This window comes from Melanostigma gelatinosum, assembly GCF_949748355.1.
Source record: "Melanostigma gelatinosum genome assembly, chromosome: 6".
NCBI lineage: Eukaryota > Metazoa > Chordata > Actinopteri > Perciformes > Zoarcidae > Melanostigma > Melanostigma gelatinosum.
Genome location: NC_136639.1, coordinates 23,214,293 through 23,240,865, shown reverse-complemented (window position 1 = coordinate 23,240,865; position 26,573 = coordinate 23,214,293). Strand labels below are relative to the sequence as shown.

General features: G+C 42.6%; 2 protein-coding genes across 2 annotated transcripts in view; both read left to right on the top strand.

Moving 5' to 3' along the window:
* Window positions 1–627: 627 nt before the first annotated feature.
* Window positions 628–6,840, top strand: LOC306779136 (uncharacterized protein). The gene is made up of 9 exons (XM_079270924.1): window positions 628–705; window positions 3,085–3,112; window positions 3,211–3,360; window positions 3,455–3,575; window positions 3,778–3,990; window positions 4,176–4,259; window positions 5,101–5,242; window positions 5,460–5,622; window positions 5,707–6,840. Coding segments are annotated over exons 2-9 (1,110 nt in total). The 5' UTR covers window positions 628–705; window positions 3,085–3,110; the 3' UTR covers window positions 5,942–6,840.
* Window positions 6,841–9,541: 2,701 nt separating this feature from the next.
* cspg4ba (chondroitin sulfate proteoglycan 4ba) overlaps window positions 9,542–26,573 on the top strand; it is a gene marked incomplete at its 5' end in the record, with an annotated part of 28,107 nt that continues 11,075 nt past the window's right edge. The window contains 5 exons of the mRNA XM_079269606.1: window positions 9,542–9,629; window positions 13,472–13,635; window positions 15,976–19,548; window positions 20,131–20,604; window positions 21,135–21,311. Of these exons, the coding sequence (XP_079125732.1) occupies window positions 9,542–9,629; window positions 13,472–13,635; window positions 15,976–19,548; window positions 20,131–20,604; window positions 21,135–21,311 (4,476 nt within the window). The remainder of the gene's footprint in view (window positions 9,630–13,471; window positions 13,636–15,975; window positions 19,549–20,130; window positions 20,605–21,134; window positions 21,312–26,573) is intronic.

The window sequence follows — 26,573 nt, the reverse complement described above, 5'->3', positions numbered from 1 at the left end:
GGGACCATTAACTGAAATTTCACATAAGTGCAATTTAGCGGCTTTAAATTCACCAGTTAAAAAATAATAGTAATCTTAAATCGAGGTCCATTGACTGATTTTTTTAGAAATTTTTTAGACATTTTTTGTGCTTTCAGCAACATCACATGGTCTTCCTCAGCGGTTGGCGTCATTATGCTGCCATCAGCTGTCAATACCTGCAGGGGGCAGGTAGCAATTGAGCTATATCCATGACGACTGCGAGATCTAGTTAAAAATCTCCAATATAAATTTGTAGATTGACCTTGAGTTACGATTTATTTGGGGGGGTCAAACTACGGTTTCCATTGTCTGGCTTTCTGCTATCTGCATAAAGGGGGTCATTCTCGTGGATGTATTTCCGGGTTATCAGAGCGGAGCTGTTGAGTACAACAAGATAAAAATCCGTATTTTCCTGAATTAACTTCACAGATGCATGTCGCTTTGTTTGTTTATTTATTTGGGTACACCCAGAGATGCTCTAATAAATTAAGTTTTAATGTAGCGATCATGGCTTCTGTATTATTTGTATTTTATCTACTGTTTTTTTCATAGAAAAAACCTGCAATCACCTGGCATACGATACTTCGGAGCAGCACCGGAAGTTAAGGAAGATTTCCCTCTTGCTTTAGCCGGATACTTTTGTTCTTTGTACGTGTGTGGCCGACGCCGGCTTCTGGAGGACAGGTAACGAGGTTATCCGCGGCATCGGTTCATCCGAATCTAAGGGTTTAATACCGGACCACATTAACCCGGGACATAGGCATTCAGTGCTACATATGATTATATTTTGCTATGTTTACGTTTGTTTTCCTGACCTTTCCTTTGTTTCTCGAAGCAAATAATAAGTTAAGCTACAAAAACATCTTATATAACGTGAAGTAAACTTTACTTCTAGCGTAGCTCACGCCACCGGAACAGTCCTTCCGTTCACATGGTGTTCAGATAGGTCACGTTTTACTTAGCTTTACGACGGAATTGTGAAAAGCAGAGGAACGCAAAATGATGTTTCCTCACATACAATACTGTAGCCTCACTGTAGCTCATAGCTAGCTAGCTAATACCAATTTATAAAGTAACGTTAGTGGCCATTGTCAAAGGGTTATGTGCTTCTTTGTGTTATTCTTCAACAGATGAAGCTTCTGATAAGCGACGGTGTTAATGTATAGAGACCCACTAGAGGGTGCCATGTTAACGGTACACACTTAGAGAAAGCTGGCCGGGTACCACTTTCTAAGTCACCCATCATTAAGGTTTTATAAATAATAGAGTTATAAATTATTTATATTTTTACCATTTACTAATGCTCTAGAGCAGGGATTCCCAAAGTGGGGTGCGCGCACCCCTGGGGGTGCGCGAGCTGCATCTAGGGGGTGCGCGAGAGGAAAAGTGTAATGGCGGTCTGATGGTGTAATAATATTAAATATTTAAAAAAAATGTAATTTTAATTTAAAAACTGTCAGGTGGGACATCTGAAGCTATCAGTCGTAAAAGAGGAGAGGGACAGAGAGAGAGAGAGGAATCGGAGGCGAGGGGAACGGAGAGGTGCAGCACAGACACATCGGGAGCACATCGGCCCATCGCGGAGTCAAGGTGAAAAAGAGGAAACGAGAGTGAGCATCAGACTGGGAAAAAAAGAGGAAATATGATGAAAAGTATGTGTGTCTGGGCTTCACTTGGATTGGCAACGCAGATTCCCCAAAGCCACAGTGCGTGGTGTGCAGTGAGGTTCTGGCTAACAGTCTGAAGCTCTTATTTACGTCGCCACCTGAACACCAAGCATGCCAGTGCAAGTCAAAAGCCCCTTACATTCTTTATATCGAAATTGGAGGAGTTACAAAACAGACAAAAACAACTGCAGTCTCATTCATGTGTTGGTCTATAAATGACGCACTACGGCTTCATATCAGTTACAGAATAGCGAGAAAGGGGCTACCGCACACAATCGCCGAAGACGTGAGCTTGCCAGCTGCCAGAGAGATGGTGGAATGTATGATTGGGCAGAAAGAATCAAAACAGTTGTGCATGATCCCGGTGTCCAACAACACTGTGTCGCGCCGCATCGATGCTTTGTCCGAAGACATCCTGGCTACATTAGTCGCTCATTAATTGTAAATTAAATGTGATAATCTGCCTCTGAGCCTGTGCGTGTGTCCTCGCATCCGTATTGCTCTTTAAAAGTGACGCCTTGTGTCACTGAAAGTTATTGAAACTTTGTTGCAGTGTTTCAGGGCGTTTTCACACCTTCAGTTCGTTTGCTTTGTTGCAGTTGCTCCTTTGTTCGGTTTGTGTTCACACTGCAACATTTAACAGCGGACTAAATCTTGTAAACAAATGCCGCGCGCGAGCAAACTGTTCTCTCATTGGTCTGATTCTTATGCGGCTATGAAGGCTTAAAAGGCTCTGTTGCTTCTTTTTTTTTTTTTTTATTAAGGGGGGGGGGGGGGGGTGCGCGAACCCAGTCGGGATGTAGAAGGGGGTGCGCGGCCTAAAAAGTTTGGGAACCGCTGCTCTAGAGATACGTCACAAGCCAATCATTAAAACGTTTGGGTTCAAGTTTGTGACACATTTCTCTGGCTGGTAAGTCATTAACATATTCAAATATGAATTATGGGTAACAAGTGTCTCTAATTAGTTAATAAGTAACTAATAACAAGGTCACGTGTGTCTCACTTTCTAATAAGCCAACAGCAAAACTACTTCATCTGTCATTAGAAATGTCAAAACGTTTTATTTTTGACAATCCATCAAATCTTTGATTGTGAATGTTAATAAGTTATTAACACCATTATTTTGGTCCAGATGCCCTGCAGTATTTTTCTACAAGGTCAGAGGTCAATTAGAACTTTTACCTGGTCAAATAAAAAGTAAAATATCTGGAGGATTATAACCTACCAGCCCCACATTTGCATGTAATAGCTCATTTGTGAACTATAAAACATTAGTCAATTATTTACTAAGCATTAATGAAGCCAGGAGTTACAACTGAACATTTTACACTCAACCTGTTGCTTGTCTGATAACAACGTAACACATGTTTCAAGGTTTCTCTCTTCTTTGTTGTAGGCAAGACAGACGGACTGAACCAGAACATGTAAGAGCCTCTCAACCACATTCTGAAGAGCATTGGGTGATATAACTTTTGAAAGAGTAATATACTAATATATATATGTATATCTTTTTCTTTTGAAGGTCAGGGTTGAAACATCACATGTCGCTGCCTGTGTCGGTGGGGGTCCTGTTGGTGGGCCTCCCTTACTCCATCTCTCTAGCGGCCCAGTGGCTTTATGGCTGGCCCAACAAGCCCGGATATAAGAAGTACATAGAAGCTCTGAAACCACGGTAACTTGTAAAATACTCCAGATCTCTTCCTCTTGTCTCACTCGTTAAGAAGAGTCTGTTATTAATCCACCTCCATCTTTGGCCTCTTCTACAGACGAATATACTGTTTGACCAAAGCTGTGCTGGAGACTCTCAAATACCTGCAATACGGGAGACTTTACTTTCAGTGGAAGTCATGGTACAAGAATGAGGAGAACCGCAAGCACTACGAGAAGGTGTGTTAACGACGAGTGACGAAGAAGTGTCTTTCCACTGTAGGGGGGCAGACGTTTTAGTAAACATCTAAAATGAAATAATCTTACTTTTATGTTTGTCTCGGCTTTCACTGCTTGACTCGATGTGGTCCCTGGAAAATGTGTTGTGCAACACCCTAAAGATTGTGTCAAAGTTCACCGTATTGTCTGTCTGGACACAAAGGGCATCACATTTGGCCGCCGAAGCAACAAGCTGGACTTGTACCACCCTCCCAACGTGGACAGGTCCAAAGGCGTGCCCGCTCCGCTGGTGGTGTTCATCTACGGAGGCGCGTGGGGCTCCGGAGATCGATCCATTTACTGTCTGCTGGCGAGGCAGATGGCCGAAGAACTGAGCGCAACTGTCATTTGTCCTGATTACTTCGTCTATCCACAGGTAGGAGAGCAACACTCCGTCGTCTTATTGGATGGTTGCAGCACATATGTAGAGTAGGAATGACTGGAATGTGAACGGTTTCTCATAACTTTGTGAGGTATAGGTAGGAATTGCAGATAATAAATTTCATAAATGTTACTGTGGTATCGGGACTGACTGCTGGTTCCATCTGATTGCTGATCCAGGCGAACGTTTTAGGCATGGTCCAAGATATTGCCGACTGCTTGGTTTGGGCCCAAGAGAGTGGACAGAAGTTCAACTTTGATAAAGTAAGAAATATGTTCACGTATTGCTGAGAAAACTGAAGAAAACCGTCAGATTATGAGGGTAACATTGACCATTTATTATAAACCAAATAAAGGAGAATTTTTATAGGTGTCATAAATTCATATAAAAGCCTGCAGGTAGCTTACATTTTCCTAAATCCTTTCCAATCATCAAAATCCCTTTTCATGCAGGAAAATAAATGTTGTCCAGACACGGAGTACAATGAAAACCACGAATCAATTTCATGGGAAATTTAAAGTGTAACTTCACCCGCAGGTCTGAGGGGCTGAGAGATGAAACCACATCCACTTCATTATGTCAAAAGCCAAATATGACAGTTATGGTAGCTTGGAAAATAGTGATATTGCACGAGGCACTGAATTTGATGGATTTACTGTTTGTTTGACCACAAATGAGACAAGACACTAACTAGTCAGCAGCTAAATGAGTCAAATCAAACAACTTAATGTTTCATCTACACACTCAAGTCACAGTTTTGTTTGTTCACGTTATTTTATTTCATGGCGTAGATTAGTGCCAAATGGTCGGCTCTATCTCAGAACTGGCCCTGAAAGATCAGGGCTGACTTTTAAACAGTTGATGGCGATGGTTTTGCCATTTTGATAAGAAATGACAATATCAACACCAGCAACCCTTTAAGTGTGCAGTTCTCACAGTTTGAACGCAAATCATGAATACATTCTAAACTGAGCCAATCATTCTATTCAGTTTCTAATTAACTCACAAAATAATGATGTTTTGGGAGCCCTGATCCTCAGTCGCTCAGTGTTCACTGTAGATAATATGTCATTACACATGTCTTTTTTTTCCTGCCATTTATAGGACAACATAGTATTAATTGGCCATTCGGCGGGTGCTCATCTGTGCGCACTGACCACGCTGTTTCTCATCGATGCAAGAGAGGAGCTTTTCTTAGAGGCGAGCCAGCAGTGGGACGTCACGCTGGCCATAAGAGGAGTCATTGGTGAGCATCACTGTTTCAGTGTTGACCGTGTTTTAAGCTTATGTAAACTCAACTTTAATACAATCATGCATGCCACAAAGATGCTTTCGTCGCATGAATGTATTCTATGACCCGAGGTCTTCAAACACAAAAGTGCTTTAATCATTTTTCAATCTACTTATTTTCCTTGGATTCACTGCCTGGATTTATTAATGGTAATCTGCCATATTTCTGACAGGTCTGAGCGGCGTGTACAACGTCATGGACCACTACGAGCACGAGCAGAAGCGAGCAGTGGAGTACGTCTCCACCATGCATAAAGCCATGAATGGAGTGGACAACTTCCCGTACTACTCACCAACACACCTACTGAAGGAGTTGAGCCGGGACAAGCTGGACAGGTGAAATTATCTTTATGAAACCTGTTGCATCTGTTATTCTTTTTTTTTTTTTTAAACACCCATGATCCTCTCTGGTTTTGCCAGAGTGCCTCCGTTCGCTTTGCTCCACGGGGCCGACGACATCATCGTGCCCGTCGCTTCCTCCGTGAAGTTCTGCGACCTCCTCACCTCGCTGTCCGTGACGGTGTCGCTCTACCTGCTCCCCAGGGTGGACCACACCGAGATCGTCACCGACCTCATGGTGCCGGACCGCCGCTTCTACCATCCCATCTACAGCTGCATCAAACAGGAGTACAGGAAACTGCTGGGGGCCTGCTGACGACCCATCGGATCCATCCATCCATCCATCGCTAGTATTTACTGATTGTGCCATACTCTTACTTTGTTTACATCACCTGCTCTATTACCGCAACATGAATCATATTTAGCCTTGATTTCTACTCGGTTGTGATTACATGATCATGATTTATGTTTTTGAACAGATGATCATTTTGTAAATCCAATCTGATTGATTTTTGATCTACATTCTTGAAAAAGGACATTCCTTGTGGACTGCAGTCTGGATGACGTCATTCTATTATTGTCTTGGAGAGATGTTAGCCAGTTCAGAGTAAAGTGAAATCAATCGATAACAGTCTTATGAAAAACACACTAATACATAATACTTATATAGGAGTACAGTTACGAGAATTCAATTTATTTTCTATAGCCCAAAATAGCCGCAGAGGGCTTTGCGATCTGTACACATGTGAGATCCTCTGTCCCGGGACCCTCACATCGGAACAGGAACAACTCCCCCAAAAACCCCTTTAAGTGGGAGAAAAGAGGAAGAGACCTTATGGAGAGCAACAGAGGAGGGATCCTCTATCAGGATGGACACAAGTGTGACAGATGTCACGTGTACAGAACGAACAACATAACAAAGTTACAACACATTCAATGCATATGACATAAATTATTCATGTAATGAGAGTAGCAAGCAATATAATGATGGAAAAATTACGACGAATAATAATAACAGCAGAAGTGGATGTAGTAGAATAACAATGACAACAAAATCAGTAATGCTTATTGGTTATACATGTGGTCCCGACATGTCGTAATGACACTCCAACATTTTGATCAATCAACCTGCATGTTTTTATTAAATGAAATTGTAATATATTTTCTTGAATAACGATTTCTTCATCTCAGACACATTAAACCCACGTGAAGGAACTGATTATTGTTTTGTATTTGTTGCCAAGCAGCAGCACTTGCAGTAAGTACTAATATATATAAACAACTTTAAAATCATGTATATTGTTAGTTGCACAATTGTACATTGTTTTTACAATATGCTTGTATTTAAAATTTTGTATCTGACATGTTCCATACATACCATACTTTTAACATATATCATCAGTAAGGTAATAATAAATAATAAATATACATGGTTGAGATGTACAAAACTCCACTGAAGCAGGCAATATCATGCAAGACAACATGCACATCATGATTACATTCAAATGCATGCAGTCTGAACATGTGAGCATTTCATTACACATTTATCTACATAATATACATACATACACATTTAAAAGGAATGAAAGATGTTTCCATGGCTACATTCTGCTGCAGGGACTCGGCATAAACTGGAAATTACAATATTCCTTATGTTGCTTTGGAGGTTAGAATGTGTCAGTGGTGCCCAGATTATACTGAGCTACAACATATTTCATGTGGGCTATACCATAAAATGTTCATGCATATTGATTGGTATCTATTGCATGAACTGGACTTTGTGAAAATGACTGAGTCAGGAAGGCAGAATCATATCATGTATATAAGAAGTGGACAAAGTTTACGTGACGTCACACATGCAGTTTTGAAGCCTCGAGTTAGGCATTTTGGCCCGCGCCATCTTGGTTTTTGGAACCATCACGAAGTACAACTAAAACATGAGTAAGACATTTTTACTCATGACTATAGTGGTGACTATAGTGACTGATTCCAGCAACTAGCCACTCGGCTGGGTGCAGGAGAAGATCGTGTTCTTTACTCGCTTCAATAAAGAGATTCCAGGCTCTTTCACTTTTGGGTGAGGTTTGCGTTTGATTAGAATTTCCGTTTACAGATGATAATACGATATGATATAACTTGTCTTCCTGGTCTCCCTCTGGTGTGTCTTGCGTGCTGTAAAACAAATGTGTGATCTCCCCGTCACCCATGCATCATTAGCTGTCTGTTGCACCTGTGCCCCACATACCAATTACCTGCCACACTAATCCACACTGCCACCCGTCCCATGGTCAACCAGAGGTAGGCTCCCAATGTAAACAAATATAACTAATGGCTCCTACAGTGACCAAAAATATACAATTAACTTTCATGAACTGCAAATACACCGTGAAAGGGTTAAAGTTGCAGGACAAAAACACAGATAACTCTGTGGTAGCGACATGTCAGTCACAAGGTAGCCAATGCTTTATGGTCTATTTCACTCTAAATGGACCATGATTTACGTAATGAACATAATGCTGTATTGAAGAAGACTGGAAACTATAGATATTGAGACCATAAATTCATGTTTACAATATTTACTGAGGGAATAAATCCAGAGAGAAGTAGAGTTCTTTTCTCATAGACTTCTATATAATCAGACTTCTTTTTGACGACAGTGGAGTCGCCCCCTGCTGGCCAGTGGAAAGAATGCAAGTTTACGGGACTTTCAAAATTGGCATCACTTTTTTTGATCTGGAGGTCACCACCTGGGAAGAATATTGTATGAAAGCAAGACGCTCCTCAGCTTTATTCATTTTTTCTTTCGACTTGAAAATGTAGCGACTAGTCATTTTAATCTAACTTGAATTAAAAAGCTGCTAAATAAATGTTATAACCACCACCATATGAGTGAACCGGGAATTAGCTGCCGTTTTTTAGGGAAAAAATAACAACCTAATACAGAGACAGGACTCTTTTCCACTGTATCACCTTTATTACATGTGCCCACACAAAAGTTATCTTTTTGATGCTTATCTATACACGTGGAAACTACATGTTTAGCTGTTCGAGAAAGGTTTCAGAGCTTTTAGGACGCAGACACTATATCCACTTTTCACATGAAGTGACTCATATCTAAGCTGAAAGTTTGAACATGTCACCAGCCGTGGATGGAGGTCACACTCATGTCTCCATGACGTTAAACATATTAATAGATCTTTTGAACAAAAAAAAGAATAACATTTTTGATTTATCGATAACTACATCTTTGGATTTCATTGAAAAATGTAAGTCTCGTTTAGGGGTTGTCACCCCGTAAATGCCCCTTACATATTGCAGATATTAAATTATAATAATACCCCGAATAGGAAAATTGGCTCAAATTAAAAGCCGGAAAAAAATTAAGTTCTTGAGGGTTTCAAAAAAAACAACACGAAAGGAGGAGGTAACCAAACACCTTTAATAATCCTAATTTATTTGTCCTTGAATTAAACTGAAACCTGGAGAGTTAAATAAAAAATGCCAAGTAAAATGTACCTGTAATGTGATCAACACAAATATCTCTTTCAAATTGATTTATTTCACAATTATACATCCAAATACGTACAATACAAATACGGTTAGTTAAAATCTCATATTTCCACTCATATTTCTGGCTTTTATTTTGAAAACTAAGATTTACATGCTTTTTTTTCTTGGAGCAGAACACACACCCGCACACAAACAAACGCACGCACACACACACACACACGCGCACGAGGCGGAGTTTATCGAGGACCTCTGTCGGTGCCTCAGTCCAGTCCACTTCAGCCTGCATAGCTGCACGACTCAACTGTTGTGTCTGACGGTGCCGAAGCGTGAAGAAGTGACAAACATGTCTGTTAAAATGTAACCGCACATGTCCGGTAACGTTCGCGTTCCCACCGGGAGAACAAAGATGGACTCTGTTGTGAAAAACACCCAGAAGAAGTTGTGGCTCCGCGGTCTGCTCTGGTGGTCGCTCCTGCTCGAGCTGGCGTCGGGAGGTAACAACTTTTACACCTTTTTAATTTTCTTTTTTTTTCTCAATGAAAACAAACGAGGGATAATCTAATTTGATGGTGCTTTCAATGCCGATGTGTTAATCTCAAAACCATATCATTATAGTGGCTAATGTTGACGAGTTTCCTTCAGGTGTTTGTTGTTTACGGAGGAATTACGTCCACCCTGAATGCGACTTGTTATAACCACCACTTCAGTGGTCAGTACACATGATCATTAATGGCTGACAGTGATTTCCTTCATGTGCAGGCTTCAGCAGACTATTTCTGTATCATCACGAGCAGCGCCTCCAAAAAGCAGGCTCGCTGTATCACCTTACCGACGATTGTTACATGTTTCCTGTTGAGTTGCTGTAGACTAGAGGTGCACGGGTCTTACAAATGTTAACCTCAACAGAATCGATCAGATTGTGAATGAGGTCTGGCTGGTGGGTTCATTCACACAGCAACCACAGATAGTCATGTTTAGCTTTTTTTTTAATCCAGCTTGATTCTGCATGATTTTCTCAAATTAATGAGGCCATTAACGTCAGTGTTCATCTCAGATAAATGACTTGGGATAATCTGTGGGTGCGCGGTGCACGCGCAGTACGTGCACTGCCTCTTCTTACCTTATCACAGGGAGCGGCGCAAACGGGACTGTGATGCAATCTGACTGTGTGACAACAGCACACTCAAGTTGAAATTAAAGTAATGGACAGGCGTCGAGAGAACTCAGTATGTGTGTGTGGGTGTGTGGGAGCTTTTTCATGAGTCACAGCTTCAGATGTATGTTATTTGCATCCATGTGGGCATTCATTAGCCTCTGGTTGATTTGATCCATGCATGTGTCATCTGAATTCAGCATTCATCCAGGCTCTGCCTTCCCTCCCCGGGGATAATCAGGAATTATTTCACGACTCAGTCTCACCATATCCTTTATTGAAAAACAATAACTACAGTACAGACATTTGTTTCACCTCAATGCATCAGCATTCCAGAGTGGCATGAAAAGTCCACAAAAACACCCAAAGAGGCACTTCAGTCGGTCCGATGTGTTGTGTAGAGCTGAGCACACAGTGCTGAGCGCTGCTCTCAGCCCTCAAATTACATGAAAGCGGGTGTTTGCTGAAAGGTCACTGGCTTTGTTCTTTGTGAAGTTTCCCCCCCCCCCCAGAAACATGCATTACATTACAGAACGACCTCCAAACACCTCTTCTGCTTATGTGTGGGTGTTGTTTTCCGGCAGTGCACACTGCTCTTTCATTTACACCCCCACCCCCCCCTCCTAAATATGTCCATGTTTCAGCATGTGAGTAGCCAAGTATGTCGAAAACAACAAAAAGCTAAAATTCTCTCTCCATCTTTTCAAGAATCCAGTAAACTGTGGGGAAGACCTTTTTGTGTTGTTTTTGTTCTAACCAAACATGACACTCAATCATATGGCTTTAACGTCACCGCGACAACCGCCGAAATACAATTGAGCATCCATGTCCATCCCTGTGAATCTAAGGGAACAAATGGCATTGCATTCCTCTTGGCCAGTTTTTTTGTTGTTTTTTTGTCGGAAATGCTCCCTTCCCCGTTGAGCAGAGCCAGTCAGATGAATGACCATGATGTGTGAGAAAGGACAGTCAGTCAGTCTGACTCTGGGTCAGAGGAAGGACGAGTCACGCTGCATGCTGTTTCTGTGGGCCAGTCGATACGTTTGTTTAACACCTGACTGCTATGTTAATTAAAGTTCATTTCATTTAAACAAACAGCAGGAATAACTATATTTATTTGTCTTTGGTTTCAAAAAATAAAATTTTAAAAACAAGCACCTGGAGGATACATGTTTTTAAAAATATTCCAAACTTTGTTAAGCTTGTGTTTGCCCTTTACTTGATTATTCACATCTCTGTGTGAATTGGTGCAAAGCAGTGCTGCTTTCTGACTGAGCACAAATACGCACCAGAGCTGGCTGATGGGAGCACCAGTGTGCGGTTAGCTGGAGAACATGTAGTCACTTGATAGGCTGTTTGACTAGACATGTATTTATTGTGATTAATAACTCAATGAGTCTTAATCAAAAGACAAGATCAGTTTGATTTACAGCTGTGGGGTTGATGAGGTATTTCAATTTTTATTATTTTAATCATAAATAAGATTAGAGGGCTGCCAGGGTTAGTCAGTTGAAAGAAAATTAATAATTTGGACGATTGATTTATTGTTTTAAGTCACTGTTCCAGCAGAATATTCACTGGTTCCAGCTTCTGAGTTGTGACAATGCGCTGCATGTTTGTCCTGTCTGATGGTGAACTGAATGTTTTTAGGTTTTGGACTGTTGGTCGGTCAAAACAAGATTTAGGAAATTGCGATTTTTCACAATTTTCTGGCATTCATAGTCGAATCAAGAAACAATTGTCAAAGTAATTGATAATAAAAGCAGTTGCATCCTCCAAAAGATTCCTCTAAGATGAACCGAACCAAACCTAAACTGTATACATTTGCAATTTGTAAAATTATGTTGTTTATAATTCATCTGAGAAGATCTTCAAAGGCCCAGTTGAGATTTGGTTTGTTGAAACTGGGCGATATATCAGTCTGGAGGAGGAAAAAGCTGATTTGTTCGTCTCAAAGATACAAAAATTGATTTCGTAAATGGGTCAAATCAGCCAATTATGTTGAGAAGGCCAGGGAGATGAGGGAAACAAACCACTCTCTCTTCTGCTAATCGGTATACAATATATGTTTTTTTTAATTTAGCACTTAAAATATATATTTCAAAGTCTAAGTGCATGTTGTAAACAACGTGTTTCTTTTCCTATTAGCACAAGATGCGTGTCATGTTTGACAGCTGAGCTTGATTTATATCGTCTTCTGTCTCAATCAGCTCCCGTTAAGTAGCGAGCTGCTGGTGCTCGGGCACGAGCTGCGCTTCAGAGCTGCGCTTCAGAGCTGCCCTTCAGAGCGCCCTTCAGAGCGTGCTGGGCCAGATTACAGGGCAACACGAGGTGGCTGGGAGGTGAGGTTAGGAGAAACAGCTGGGTCCGTCCGCCACAGTTGTTTCTGGAACACGAGGCGCTGTGGGGACGTCAGGGCCTTTCAAGTTCAGTCTGAAGGTTCCTGTCGGGGCAGGGCAGGCCCGAACACGTCCCACTTCCCCTCCGAGCTCCCCCGTGCGCATCCTCCGCCTCTGTTGTGGCATTAAAGTCAAACACCTTTCAATTAAAATGTGAAAAAAGCTATGTCATCCCTACCAATCCGGACAGTCCGCGAGCAACTTTCTCGAGCAGACACACACAAAACCTGCAATTCTGTCGCCATGTTTTGTGTCCTCCTACAGAGGAGGTTATTACTCTGCACGTAAAAGCACTTCATAATTGCACTCTTGTCGTACTTGTGATGCGTGTAAATGATCAGGCCGCAAACACAGCAGGCCCACCAGGAAGGGCGAGGCCCAGCAGAGAATCTTACAAGCATTCTTTTAAATCGGGGCGAGGTATAATTTGTTGTGCAGTGTGCTGTGTTTAAATATGTGTGTGTGTGTTTGTGTGTGTGTGCTTCCCGCGCACACACACACGCCACTTCTAAAGAACGAGCAGGATGATAAATAGCCTGACTTTTACATCTAAATGTCATATGTTGGCTATTTTAAGACCACAATGCTTGACCACAATGGCTGTGTGTTGTGCTACTGTACTTTCTGTTCTGTTTTCTAGTGTTCAGTATTTATTCATCAGGCTGCAAGAGACAGTGAGCACCACGTTTTGAACACACACATGTTCTCCCTCTTTGTCCTCTGTCATTTGTCTTTTTGTTTTAAATCCCCCCCCCCCCCCTCTCTTTAATGTCTCTTTCTCCAGCTTCCTTCTACGGCGACGGCTTCGTGCAGCTCAAGGCGACCGAGTCGTCCGACCGTAACACGCTGCGCATCCGCTTCCGAACCTCCAGCGCCGGCGGCCTGCTGTTCCTGGCCACTGGCCAGACCGACTACTTCCTGCTGGAGCTCCACGCCGGTCGCCTGCAGGTGGGTACATCCGTGGCCCCCAGCGCATGAGCGCATACGTTCAGGCACACATGACCGCACACATGCATGCAATACACACAGATCATCTTTTGTGCTTGATCACATGCACACGTATGGAAAGACGTGACAGACACACACACACACACACACACTATAACGGCCTTAAGCTTGGCTCCATGGCCGTGTCACTCTCTCGACACTGTAACACAAGCGGACAAGCCTGCCTGGTGTCAGCTGAGTGTTAACTCTATACCAGTCACTTGTCACAGTGGAAACTAAAGAGATTATGAAAGCAGCAGATCTTTGTGTTGTTGTGTTTGAGTAATGGAGTGATCATTGTGTGGTGATACTGTACATGTACTCCAGGTGATTTGCTCTGCCTCATACCGCCTCCCCCAACAATTTCATAATCTCTTTCTTCATCCATCCGTACTGCTTGTATGCGCTTGTTTTTTTAGCAACTATAATCACTCAATAATATAATGTAATAAAGGGCTGAGACTTAAGATTAATATATATATATTTTGAGTAATTGTCCTTATTACATTACAATTTTCAAATGTCTTGTTACGTCTGACCAACTGTCCAATGTTCAATTTAGAATAATATAGAACAAAGTAAAGCAGCAACTCCTCATATATGAGAAGACACGTTTGTATGAAAATATTAATTTGACTCATTTATTAATCATTTGAGCTCTGATTTAATGGACAAGAAAAATTATAGCCTATATCTTTATATAGTTATATATGCTATATTATAAAAGAAGTACTGTAGTTTTTTGCTTCTATAATACTAATATTGCCACAATATTCATCTGCCTTTAAAACATAACATGCAATACATGTACAGAATGTACAGATGTACTGTGGGAAGCCTTTTATTTAATGTGCAGATACTTTCATATGAAACACAGGAAGTCCTGAGATATGCATCATATCTTTTTGTGTATCAAAACTCGAGAAATCCTTGTGGCTAATGCTTCTGTTGGCGCTACCGGGAATGCCTCACAACTGCGTTGCATTTTTTAGTGAGCATGAGGAGTGAGCTGCTCGTCCCCCGTTCCTTAAACTGGCACAGGTCACCAAACGTTGCTTTGTTCACTCGCACAAGTTATTCTCGGGCTCGGGGTCTCATTCCATGTGAGTCAGACGTGAGCGTCGGCCCCTGGAAGCCCACGCATGAATAGCAGGGACTCAGGAGCAAGCCCCAACAAGCACGTCACCTAAATGCAGCGTTAGTTTGAGATGGTGACATGATGCTCTGCGGACATAGCTGCAGGCAAGGAGGTGATCGTTCTCTTCCTGCTTCAAATCGCAGACAAAGCTCACTGTTACAACAACAGGTGACATCATAATACAAGCAGTCTAAGTACTGTGTTTCCCTTTCCAGGTGTCACGGTGTCTGCAGTTAGTCATTTAAGTCTTTTGAGCCATAATGTCTTATGGTTATACAAACTGTTATTTCATCTGATACAATGAACATATTTTAAGATAATTTAATTTGTAATGATGGATAAATATATGTTAAAATATTATTTTTTAACAATCTTCATAATCATACCAAACCTGTACATGCATTTTTAAACAAGAGTCTACAGCTATGGTAAAGGCACTGTGAGGCTGTACTCTGCTTTTAGCTAAATGCTAATGTCAGCCATGTTTACAGGGAGGTTGCTAACATGCTGATGTTTAGTGGGTGTAGTGTTTACGATGTTCACCATAGTAGTTTGGCGTGACCCGATAACGGCGCTAGATGAAACATTAGAGGATCACGACGTAATTACTATTCATCCTGAATGTCTACAAAATGTAATCCATCCAGTCGTTGTCAAGACATTTTATTCAACATTCATTTAACGGTAATATCAAGAAAAGTTGAGGCATCACAGAGGCCATCAGGATTCCTCTTCTGGACAAAACTGATATTTTAGTACCAAATTTAACAGCGATCCGTGCAACAGTTATGAAATGTTACTAAAAAACAAAAATACCACCAACAAATGTGTGGTGGTGCAAGAGGAAAAGTTAGGGGATCAAATCTCCATTGTCCATCCATTGTCTAGGGACCATGAATGTCTGTACCAAAATGTCATGGCAAATCATCCAATTGTTCTTGAGGTATTTCAAGTGGTGGACTATCTGACCAACACTACCATTCCTAGAGGCACGTCGCTAACCTAACAGCAATCATTCTGAATGTGGGACATAACAAAAAATATATATTCATAACTGATGAGCCTGATTCTCAATGGAATTACTTCTAGGATCAGTACATTTGCCTTTTTATTCATGCAATGTAGCATCATTTGTAATCTTGTTGTTTTGTTTCTTCCCTCAGCTGAAACTGGACCTTGGATCGGGGGAGGTGGTGTTACAGTCAGAAAGAGGCACCCAGCTCAACGACCTGGCCTGGCACTCTGTGGAGGTCCGCCATGTGCTGCACAACGTCACTCTGAGTGTCGACAAGAACTCTCACACAGATATAAAGATGCCAGGCTCCCATCACGAGCTCCACATTTTGGATGGGCTCTATGTTGGAGGCGCAGGAGGCCTGGACAGACTTTACCTCCCCAGAGACCTGATCGGCTTCCGAGGCTGCATGGACGAGGTGGTCTTCAACGAACACGACTTGTTGTCAACACTGAGGCCGTATACCGGATTCAAGAATGTCCATGAAGTGTCTTTAGGCTGCAGTCCCCAATTCTTTGCCACCGAGGAGGACCCTATCAGCTTCTTCAGCTCCAGGGCTTACATTTCTGTTCCAACCTGGAACGCCCAGCAGGAAGCGATATTCGAGTGTGTTGTGCACACTTCAGCCAAAGAGGGAATTATCCTTTACAATTCCGCCAGAGAGGGGGACTTTGTTGCTGTGGAGATTCAGGAAGGTTTGCCAGTGGCCATTGTTGGGAAAGGTGGAACCAAAACCGAGCTTCGATCCCTCACATTCATCAATGACAGGAAATGGCATTCTGTCAAGTTGCATTTCAGTTCCAAAAGCCTTGAGCTTACTGTTGATGGAGAGATAGTGAAAAGCAGCATTAGCTCTGGTTCAAAGGGGCTTCAGCTTAAAGGTAATCTTTTTGTTGGAGGTATCGATGATGGCACTAGATCCGAAGTCAGAAAGGTGGGGCTTGTCTCTGTGTCTGGAAAGCGTGTCAGAGGAGGTTCCTTTAAAGGATGTTTGAAGAATATTGAAGTCAATGGAGTGAAAACCGGTCTCTCCAACACGGTAGTCACTAAGGATATCTCGGTTGGTTGTGAGCCAGAGAAAGAACCAGAACCCTCGACCACTGTGAGTCCAACAAGTGCTCCGGTACCGTTCTTTTGCTTGGTGACACCAACACCGTCACTTCACACGTCCACCCTCGCAAGGGGCTTGGACAAAAAGTACGGCTCGAATTTTGTGCAGCTCAAAAGTCTTGTGGTTCAGGAAGGCGGTCGAGCATCTCTCGAGGCCAAACACATCAAGATACTCTTAGACTTCAAGAAGCTTGGCATTCGACAGTCCCAGATCATCTTCAGAATCCGGGAGCAACCAATTCGTGGTCAGATAAGGCTTGATGTCGATCAGGACCAAGAGGAGAACACCTTCAGCATGTTGGACCTTTGGCATGGACGAGTGATGTATATCCATGGAGGCTCAGAGGAACCAGATGACTTATTCATGTTTTCAATGTATTCTAGCAGTAGAAAGCAAGTTCCTGATTATCTGAAGAGCAGCAAATTGTACCGCTACAATATTACCTTGACACCCACCAACGATGCACCTGAATTGAGTCTCCCTGAAGGAAATCTCTTTGTCTTGTTGGAGAACTCAAAGAAACGCCTCACCACTGATGTCCTGAAAGCCACAGACATTGACAGCAGCTACACCGACCTTGTCTTCTTTGTGCTTGGGAACCTAAATGCTGATGCAGGATATCTGGAAATTGAAAACAACCCTGGCAAGGCAGTGACCTCATTCTCATATTTAGACTTGGAGGAACTGAGGGTGTTCTATGTTCACGCAGGGGTTCGAAACTCAAGGATAGTTCTTAGAGTTAGCGATGGGGAAAAGGTCAGCAACACTGTGGTCCTAAGGGTCATGGCTGTAGCGCTGGAGTATAAGATTGCCAACAACACAGGCCTTGAGATCATTCAAGGAGAGGCGGCTATACTTGGTTCAAAGCAGCTGGCTGTGCAAACCAATACTGTGAAACAAATCGTAGACATCCGGTTTGATATCATTGAACCCACTCAGTATGGAGAACTCCAAAGACTTCACTCCAGCGGTGAATGGAGGCCTACTGACTCGTTTTCCCAAAGACTTCTCGAAAAAGAGCGCCTTAGGTATGTAAGCACCTATCAAGAAATCCAGACATCCAACGCCACTGATTATTTTAAGAGCAAAGTTAATGTGGCTGCTAGGGCAACCACTGAAATCCTCTTTCCAATCACTGTGAAGTGGGTAAAGTACCACCTGGTGAGGAATGTTATGATTGACATGGATACAATTAGAAAAGTGACACTGGACTCTGAGCATCTTTTTGCCACAGCTGAAGGCGTGACCCTCTCAGAGGAAGACATTCATTACCGTGTTCTCGCCACTCCAAAGAAAGGGAAGCTCCTGCTCGACGCCACAGTCTTGGGGAAGAATTCAACCTTTAGCCAAAAAGATGTAACCGATCTAAAAGTGCATTACGCGCTCGTCGACAGGCCTTATGAAGATACAAATGACAGGTTCAAATTTCAGCTGGTTTCCAAACACGCTCAGTCACAGTACTATGACTTTCGGTTTTCCATTAAAGCTGATGTCAACAGCCTGTTCATGAGAAATGACGGACTCTCACTACAGGAGGGAGAAAGTAAACGTATCACGAAAGACGACCTGTTTGCAGAGACTTTGAGCACAAAGGATATGTACTACACAGTAATAAGCAGCCCCAAGCATGGGAAGCTGGCCCGTATTAACCAGTCAAATTCCAATGCCAGCTACGACAACATCTTAACCTTTAGTAACCAGGATATATTAGAGGAACGGATAATGTACATCCACGATGACAGTGAAACAACGCAAGACAAGTTCACTTTCATAGCCTGCACCAGCCAAGGGTTCAAATCCTCGATCATAGTAGATGATATCGGCTCCAAAGAAGGATTTTTCAACATAACTATTCAGCTAGTCAATGACCAGAAGCCCGTACGTGTTATTGATAAAGTGTTCCATGTAGTAAGGGATGGACAGAAGATACTCAATGTAGAGGATTTGCGTTATCATGATGCTGACTCAGATTTTGATGACGGCCAGTTGATATACACTCGGCGTGGAATCCCGATGGGAGACCTAGTGCTGGTTAATGACACCACTCATCGGCTGTTTCAGTTCCGACAGAAGGATTTGGAAGAAAAGCGAGTGTTGTTCATTCACAAGGGTGTGAGCACGGGCAGGTTTGTGCTCTTCGTCTCGGACGGAAAGCATTTCGTATCGAGCCTTTTAGACATCAGCGCGCATGAGCCTTTCTTGAGGGTCGGCAACAACACCGGCCTGCTGGTTCAGAAGGGCCGGTCCGTAACCTTTTCCACAAGTAACTTCAGCGTCGTATCAAATTTGGACATCAGAGACAACCAGGAGGTCGTCTTCAATTTGGATGGGACTCCCAGGTACGGGGCACTGTATCGCAATGAAACAAAGGTAGAGTCGTTCTCGCAATCTGACTTTAAGGCCGGGCTGATTGCCTACCGGCACAATGACAGCAAGCACCTCGCAGACTCCTTCAACCTAACAGTGAACGCTAAAGGTCTTCAGCTGGCAGTGAGGATCAACGTGAAGGTTTACCTGGAAAGTCATCAGAGGCCACCCATTGTGCTGCATCACAACATCCTGCTGGTGGAGGAGGGAAAACCAGTGAAGATCAGCGGAACTAAACTAGAGGTGAGTGTTTCAGAAGAGAGACAGACTGAGAGTAGTTAATCATCAATTTATATTTTGGTTCCAATTATATGATGGCCATTTTGAAGACCAATACCATCATTTTTTTAATTCATATTGCAATGTATGTTCTAAATATCTTCAGAATTTGTCTACCACAACAATCTACTTTATTAGAGTGAATTTTAATATTGTTTTCCTTTATTATTTAACCAGTTGTCACTATCCTCACCTTTACAGAGGCTAATAATGTTAAGAATTATAATTTTGTTATTAATAACAATGATGTGTATACTTGTGGAATGTGAGCACAATGTTTTATTTGAAACATTTTATGTTAAGAACTTTAAAAATCAGATTCTTAAAATCTGTCTTTAAACAACCTGCATGTTGCGGTGTAGTCAGTGTCAGATAATCTACTGCTCTGCTTTTTAAGGCCTCTGGAAGGTTAGAAACCGAATGCTGACCAGTCTTTGTTTTACACAGATGCCACGTTACATCAAGACCAAAATGAAGACTAAGCGGTCGTGGCGCGTGTAGCATTTCAAATTTAACCAGTGAATATGTCTTTTCTGATCGCTGCAGGTCACTCATGAGGACAACCTGCCATCAGAGATTACATTCACGGTCAAGGTGGCCCCGTCTCATGGCTTTCTCCGGCGTTTCGTCGAAGCGGAGGGGAGCTACATAGGATCCCAGCAGTCCCCTGTCAAGACGTTTACCCAAGAGGACGTCAACGGCGGGAACATCCAGTACGTGCAGGCGGAGCCCGACAGAGTGAACGACACTTTCGTCCTGGACGCCACCAACGGGGTGACTGATGTCACCGGCATCAGGATGTCTGTCGACATCATCCCACACCTCATCCCGCTGCAGGTCTCCAATTTCACGCTGAACGAGGGCGCGTCCAAGGCGCTGACCCAGGACGTGCTCAAAGTCGCCAACCGGCACTTTTCAGGACTCAACTTCCTGTATAGTCTGACAGAGGCCCCGCAGCACGGTCACGTTGAGCACTCGCGACATCCCGGTGTGGCCTTAACCGCTTTCACCAGGAGGCAGGTGAGAGATCATGACGGACGCTCCTATGGTTGCTACAGAAAAATAGCAATAGAGCAGCAGTTGATTGCTGGATTAATAATTAGATGTCGTGTGGTGGTGGTGATATTTTTTATGCTGGTAACTAACATATGGACACAGAGGTCATGTCTGTTTCATTTTTGCTGTAAACATTGCTATTTTACAAGCATTTGTTTTCTCATATTTAACACAAGAGTGCAGGCATTTTGTAACCTAAACTCATTATTAACTAAATGATGTATAGCAATATTAATAATAATGTGATTAGACTGCTTTTTTATTGTTATTGCGGTAAGTAACCTCTGCATTTTTTTGTCATGTCCACTGCCAATTTACACAATGATTTTTTCAAATTTAAACCTAATCTGCAGGCATTTAGCCTGTTCACAACATTGAACGAAGGAACAAAGTTAGCCCGTGTTGACCCCCTTTTCATCTCACCCTAACCTGACTTAAATCTCTGGGTCTTGCTTTGATTCTCCCCCAATCATTTCCGTGGTTTGTTTAATCAGGTGGAGCACGAATTAATTTACTACGTCCACGACGGCAGCGAAACCTCAGCCGACTGCTTCACCGTGGCGGCCAACGACACGGGCCTGAGGAAGCAGAGCGCGGCCCAGACGGTGTACATCCAGGTTTCAGCTGTCAACGACGAGCCTCCTGTTATTACAGCCAACAGGGTCCTCAGGGTGAGTCGGCACTGCTCTATATTTAAACTTCTTTTTTTTTTACTCGCACGTCTGGCACCATAACTTACTGTCAGACAGTTTTCATGTGGGCAGTGTTGCAAGTTGCCATGGCTGGCTGGCTGGATCAGAGAAACTATGTTTGCTATGTGGAGGAGAGTCCAGAGAAGCTGGCAGCACAGAACAGACATTTGATGGTGCTTGGGATTTGTAGGAAGGCCTGTTGTGGTGCTAAAGTGTTAAGCTTTCAACCGAATTATCCTGCTATTAAAATAAAGCACTACTTTCTTGCTGGGTCGGTCAGAAAGAGAGGCTGAAGTAGAGCTCTCTATTGTCTGTGCAGCTTTGCCCCAAATGCCTCAAATTCCTCTGGGATCCTGCTGAAGTTCATCAGGAAGCCGGATTAATTACAGTCGTTTTTAATTTGGAACTGTGGATATTTTTAAAAGGGTAACTTCTCATGATTTCTGCCGATTGTCACTAGAAATCATGATTCCATTCATACAGTCATTATTTCACTAGATATTAGGTGAAAGGTATGGATTTTGTCCACAAGGTGGCTCTCTGCCACTGCACTTCTTCATGAACCTGTTTTGAGAGATTCCTGCTCCTATTCCAAAATATGTTTATTGGAGAGCTAGTTTTGTAACAGCTTTGTAAAAGCTATTGTGTAGTCACATAAAGCTGAGAGCAGAGTCTCCCCTAAAGTCAAATTTAGTCTTTATTTTATGTGACCTCCTGACAACAGGAAGGGAGCTTAAAGGGATTGTTTGGATGTTTTGAAGTGGGGTTGAATATACCCATATATATTGAATATACCCACTTATACCCATATAACCCATCCCTATATACAGGGATGGGTTAAATGCAGAAGTCAAGTTTCGTGTATGTGTATGTATATGACAATAACAATCCTCACTAACTAACTTTTGAATGAGGTACTTCTCCATAGTCAGTGTATTACGACAGGAGTACTAGCACAGGAGCAAAGCGTGGTACTGCTGTGGACAGGGGCGGCAGCAAAACGTGTGCTAGTCACCTCAAAAAGGCCCACCTAAATAAAATCACTATCAGTTTGAGTGTACGAATTCAGAATATTTCCACTGCTTTACGTTGCCGTCAGACGCTTTCTGAACCGAAATGGTTATTTATGCTCTCACCGAGGCCACCAGACTCCATTAAAAAACTAATCGTAATTTTACCTGGCAGAACACAGGAGCTGCTGGCTTTCCTCTGACTCGATCGGTTCCTCAGTTTGTGTTAATGTGAGACTTTGGTGAATCCGAACAGACTTAAGTCACCCAATAATACAAACGAACTGTTCTTCCAAATTACTACTGTAGGTGAAAACCACAAGTATATTAAAGCACCTCCACAAACATCAAAACAGCTGAGTTTTGGCAGTCAAGCCTTCAATTACAGCGGATCAAAGATGCGAGTGTGGTGAAGTTTGTTTCAACTCGACCATCCTCTCCATCACTAAAGCGTCCCGATTGATCTCGACCCCCTCAGGGGGCTCTCACGTGTCTCTTCTTTGAATTCGCTGAGTCACACTGATGCTGTTCCACAGACTGATCCCGCTGTGACTTCCTGTTAAACGGGGGGATTATCGGAGGTGCAGTCATTTCCTGCTAGATGAACACACACACACACATACTTACACAAGTGGCAAGTCTTCTCACGTAGGAGGACGTTATGCTGTGGGACCGCTGTGATGTGGTGGGTGGATGTGGGGTTAGCAGGTGCTAATTGAAAAAGTACCCTTGTGCTTCTGTTCCAGTAAGTAACACCTCCAGCCGAGTGAGAGGCAAGCTCACTGGCAGTTACACCCCGGCCTCTAATTCATGGCCTTTTAGGGTCATTTCATGGCCATCATGTATCGTATGATTTTAGGGATTTTATTTTTTTTGCTCACTTCTGCATTGCTGTGATCACTGACATTTCTCTCATTAACCAACTGTCATAGAGCAGCGGTGGGAAAGTTCCAATAATGCTAGTAAACTGTGAACACAGAGATGTAACTGTGATCACACCAAAGAAAACTGCAAAACTTGTGGCTGCATTGCTCTTCCACACGGCCCGCCAAAAAAACCTGCTCGAACAGGAAACTTGTTTGCTATAATCAACATTTTTGTGAAAGTTGTCCCTCATGGTGACAAACATAATAATCATTTCTCTTTGCTTCCTCTAAGGTTGCTTTGAGTTACATTATGAGGCGGTCAAGCTCTATTCTGTAACATTATTTTATTTGACCAAGGCAAATTATAACGCGATCATGATGTGTTCAAAATGTGTGTTACCTGTTTAACTTCATAACACAAGCTCTAAGCATCATCATTATAATACATCATTAAAACTACTAATGCCAAGATTTCCTTTTTAATCAAAGCAATTATTTAAATAAAAATGTTATTAATTGGAATAATTGGAATTGTACATTTCCTTTGCAAATTTTCATCGATAGGCGACGATAACAAAGTACAGGGATATCGTTTCGATTTTTTTGACGGTTTGCAGACTAACTTCGGGACGAACAGTCCGGAGTCTTGTGTGCATCTGCTATCGGTATCGTCTGCATATCGACTGATATGGCTCAACTGCATCAGCTGTATAAACGTGATTTGTTCATCTCTAATTATATCATAAAATCTAAAACATATAATTTATGTAAAATATATATATATATTTTAAATAGTATTTATTTTCATATTAATAGCATCGACTTGGAATGAAGTTGGTTCCTTCAAAATAACCTATCTTTGATGTGGTTCAACTACTTTTACCATGTTGCTGTAGCTTAGCTTGCTACATGTCTCTGTATCGTCAGTGTAGTGAAGCTTCATTTAATGTTGCTTAGCTTGCTACATGTCTCTGTATCGTCAGTGTAGTGAAGCTTCATTTAATGTTGCTTAGCTTGCTACATGTCTCTGTATCGTCAGTGTAGTGAAGCTTAATTTAATGTTGCTTAGCTTGCTACATGTCTCTGTATCGTCAGTGTAGTGAAGCTTCATTTAATGTAGCTTAGCTTGCTACATGTCTCTGTATCGTCAGTGTAGTGAAGCTTCATTTAATGTTGCTTAGCTTGCTACATGTCTCTGTATCGTCAGTGTAGTGAAGCTTCATTTAATGTAGCTTAGCTTGCTACATGTCTCTGTATCGTCAGTGTAGTGAAGCTTCATTTAATGTAGCTTAGCTTGCTACATGTCTCTGTATCGTCAGTGTAGTGAAGCTTCATTTAATGTTGCTTAGCTTGCTACATGTCTCTGTATCGTCAGTGTAGTGAAGCTTCATTTAATGTTGCTTAGCTTGCTACATGTCTCTGTATCGTCAGTGTAGTGAAGCTTCATTTAATGTAGCTTAGCTTGCTACATGTCTCTGTATCGTCAGTGTAGTGAAGCTTCATTTAATGTAGCTTAGCTTGCTACATGTCTCTGTATCGTCAGTGTAGTGAAGCTTCATTTAATGTTGCTTAGCTTGCTACATGTCTCTGTATCGTCAGTGTAGTGAAGCTTCATTTAATGTAGCTTAGCTTGCTACATGTCTCTGTATCGTCAGTGTAGTGAAGCTTCATTTAATGTTGCTTAGCTTGCTACATGTCTCTGTATCTTCAGTGTAGTGAAGCTTCATTTAATGTTGCTTAGCTTGCTACATGTCTCTGTATCGTCAGTGTAGTGAAGCTTCATTTAATGTAACTTCATCATCATTTCCCTTTATGCCTCTTGGCATGTAGGGCAGCAACAAAAGTCTTCCACTCCTGTCTGTCCTGGGCGAGTCGCTGGATGGTGCCCCATGAGTGGTTTAGGCTCTGCATCTCCTTCTCCACAGTTCTTCTCCATGTGTTTCTTGGTCGGCCTCTTTTTCTTTTCCCTTCTGGTGTCCAATGTCAGGCTGTTCTTGTGATATCAACAAGATCTTTTCTCAACACATGTCCTATCCATCTCCATCTTCTTCTCATTTGGATGGTCTCCATGCTTTCATGATTTGAGATGGTGTTTGGCCAGAAAATGTGCAGTATTCATAGCCTATCCTTGTCTTGTGCTTGATATGAAGAACTTCCAACTTCCTGTCAGTGGCTTCCTTATGGCTTTGACCACTGCCATTCATGCTGTTATCAATTGATACACCTGGAAACCCATCACATCTAGTTGCTTTTGATACTTTTGTTGCTGTTTCCGTAACAATACTTATTTTACAGGACAGAGCTGTTAACCCTGAGCCCAACCCCCAAACCTGGAGGACCAGGTGCCGCCTCTTGTCAGACCCCTCACCCGTAACCTGCCCGGCATGGTTAAACCTGCCAGGGACCTAAGCCCCCGTCGGTATAGCTCACAGGGTCATTGAGGCACGCAAGCCTCCCCACCACATCAAGGTAGCAGCACGGGGGGAGGTTAATGTAACTTAGCTTGCTACATGTCTCTGTATCTTCAGTGTAGTGACGCTTCATTTAATGCAGAGTAGCTGGTAGCTTAGCTCGCTCACTATTCATTTCCCGCCGCAGCAGGCGGCCGACAGAGTTAGCGACTATCTGGTGAACATAATGGAGCATTTAGCAGAGTGAATATTTGCACCAGGTGGCTAGAAACTCCAATTGTAAGCTAATGCTGGCTCAGTGCCATGGGACACTGTAATAACAGCAGTAACAGTAGAATAGCAGTTGTAGAACAGAGACATTCATATTATTAGTAACACCTGTGCTTGTCCTATTAGGCCAGAGTCAGAATGTCTCCTGTGATAAAAGCCTCTTCAACTAATCACATTTTAGAAGCTGTGGAATCATAACCTGCATGAGGGACGGCGGCGCGTTATGCAAGAGTTTGCTCCGGAGTGGAGAGGCTCATCCTTTTGTTGTGTCTACACGGTCCAGCAGCTTCGGTGCTCCGCGCGTCAATGAGTTCCTCTGTTCCTTCGCGTTAGCTCGAGGCTTTTGAATCTACATGGGAGCGGGGGGCCTGGCCGACACTCACTGCAGCCCGCCTGGATATATTTAGTCCTGAGATGTCCTACGTTTGAGATGTCCTACACGAACATGGACCTGAGTGACGACGTTCCACGGGTTTGTTATGGTTTCGCCGCCTTTAGGCGTCTCAGTCTGGGGAGGATTTTCATAGCAGTGCTGCTTGGTTGGCCGAGGAAGTGCAGAGTGGATAATGAAGGGAGAGAGATGTGAAATAGAGAGAGACATGTGAAATAGAGAGAGAGAGAGAGATGTGAAATAGAGAGAGAGAGAGAGAGATGTGAAATAGAGAGAGACAGAGATGTGAAATA

Coding starts and splice junctions, on each gene's coding strand:
- LOC306779136 (XM_079270924.1), top strand. Junction 3,576..3,777: donor ACCGCAAGCACTACGAGAAG/GTGTGTTAACGA, acceptor CTGGACACAAAG/GGCATCACATTTGGCCGCCG. Junction 5,623..5,706: donor AGCCGGGACAAGCTGGACAG/GTGAAATTATCT, acceptor TGGTTTTGCCAG/AGTGCCTCCGTTCGCTTTGC.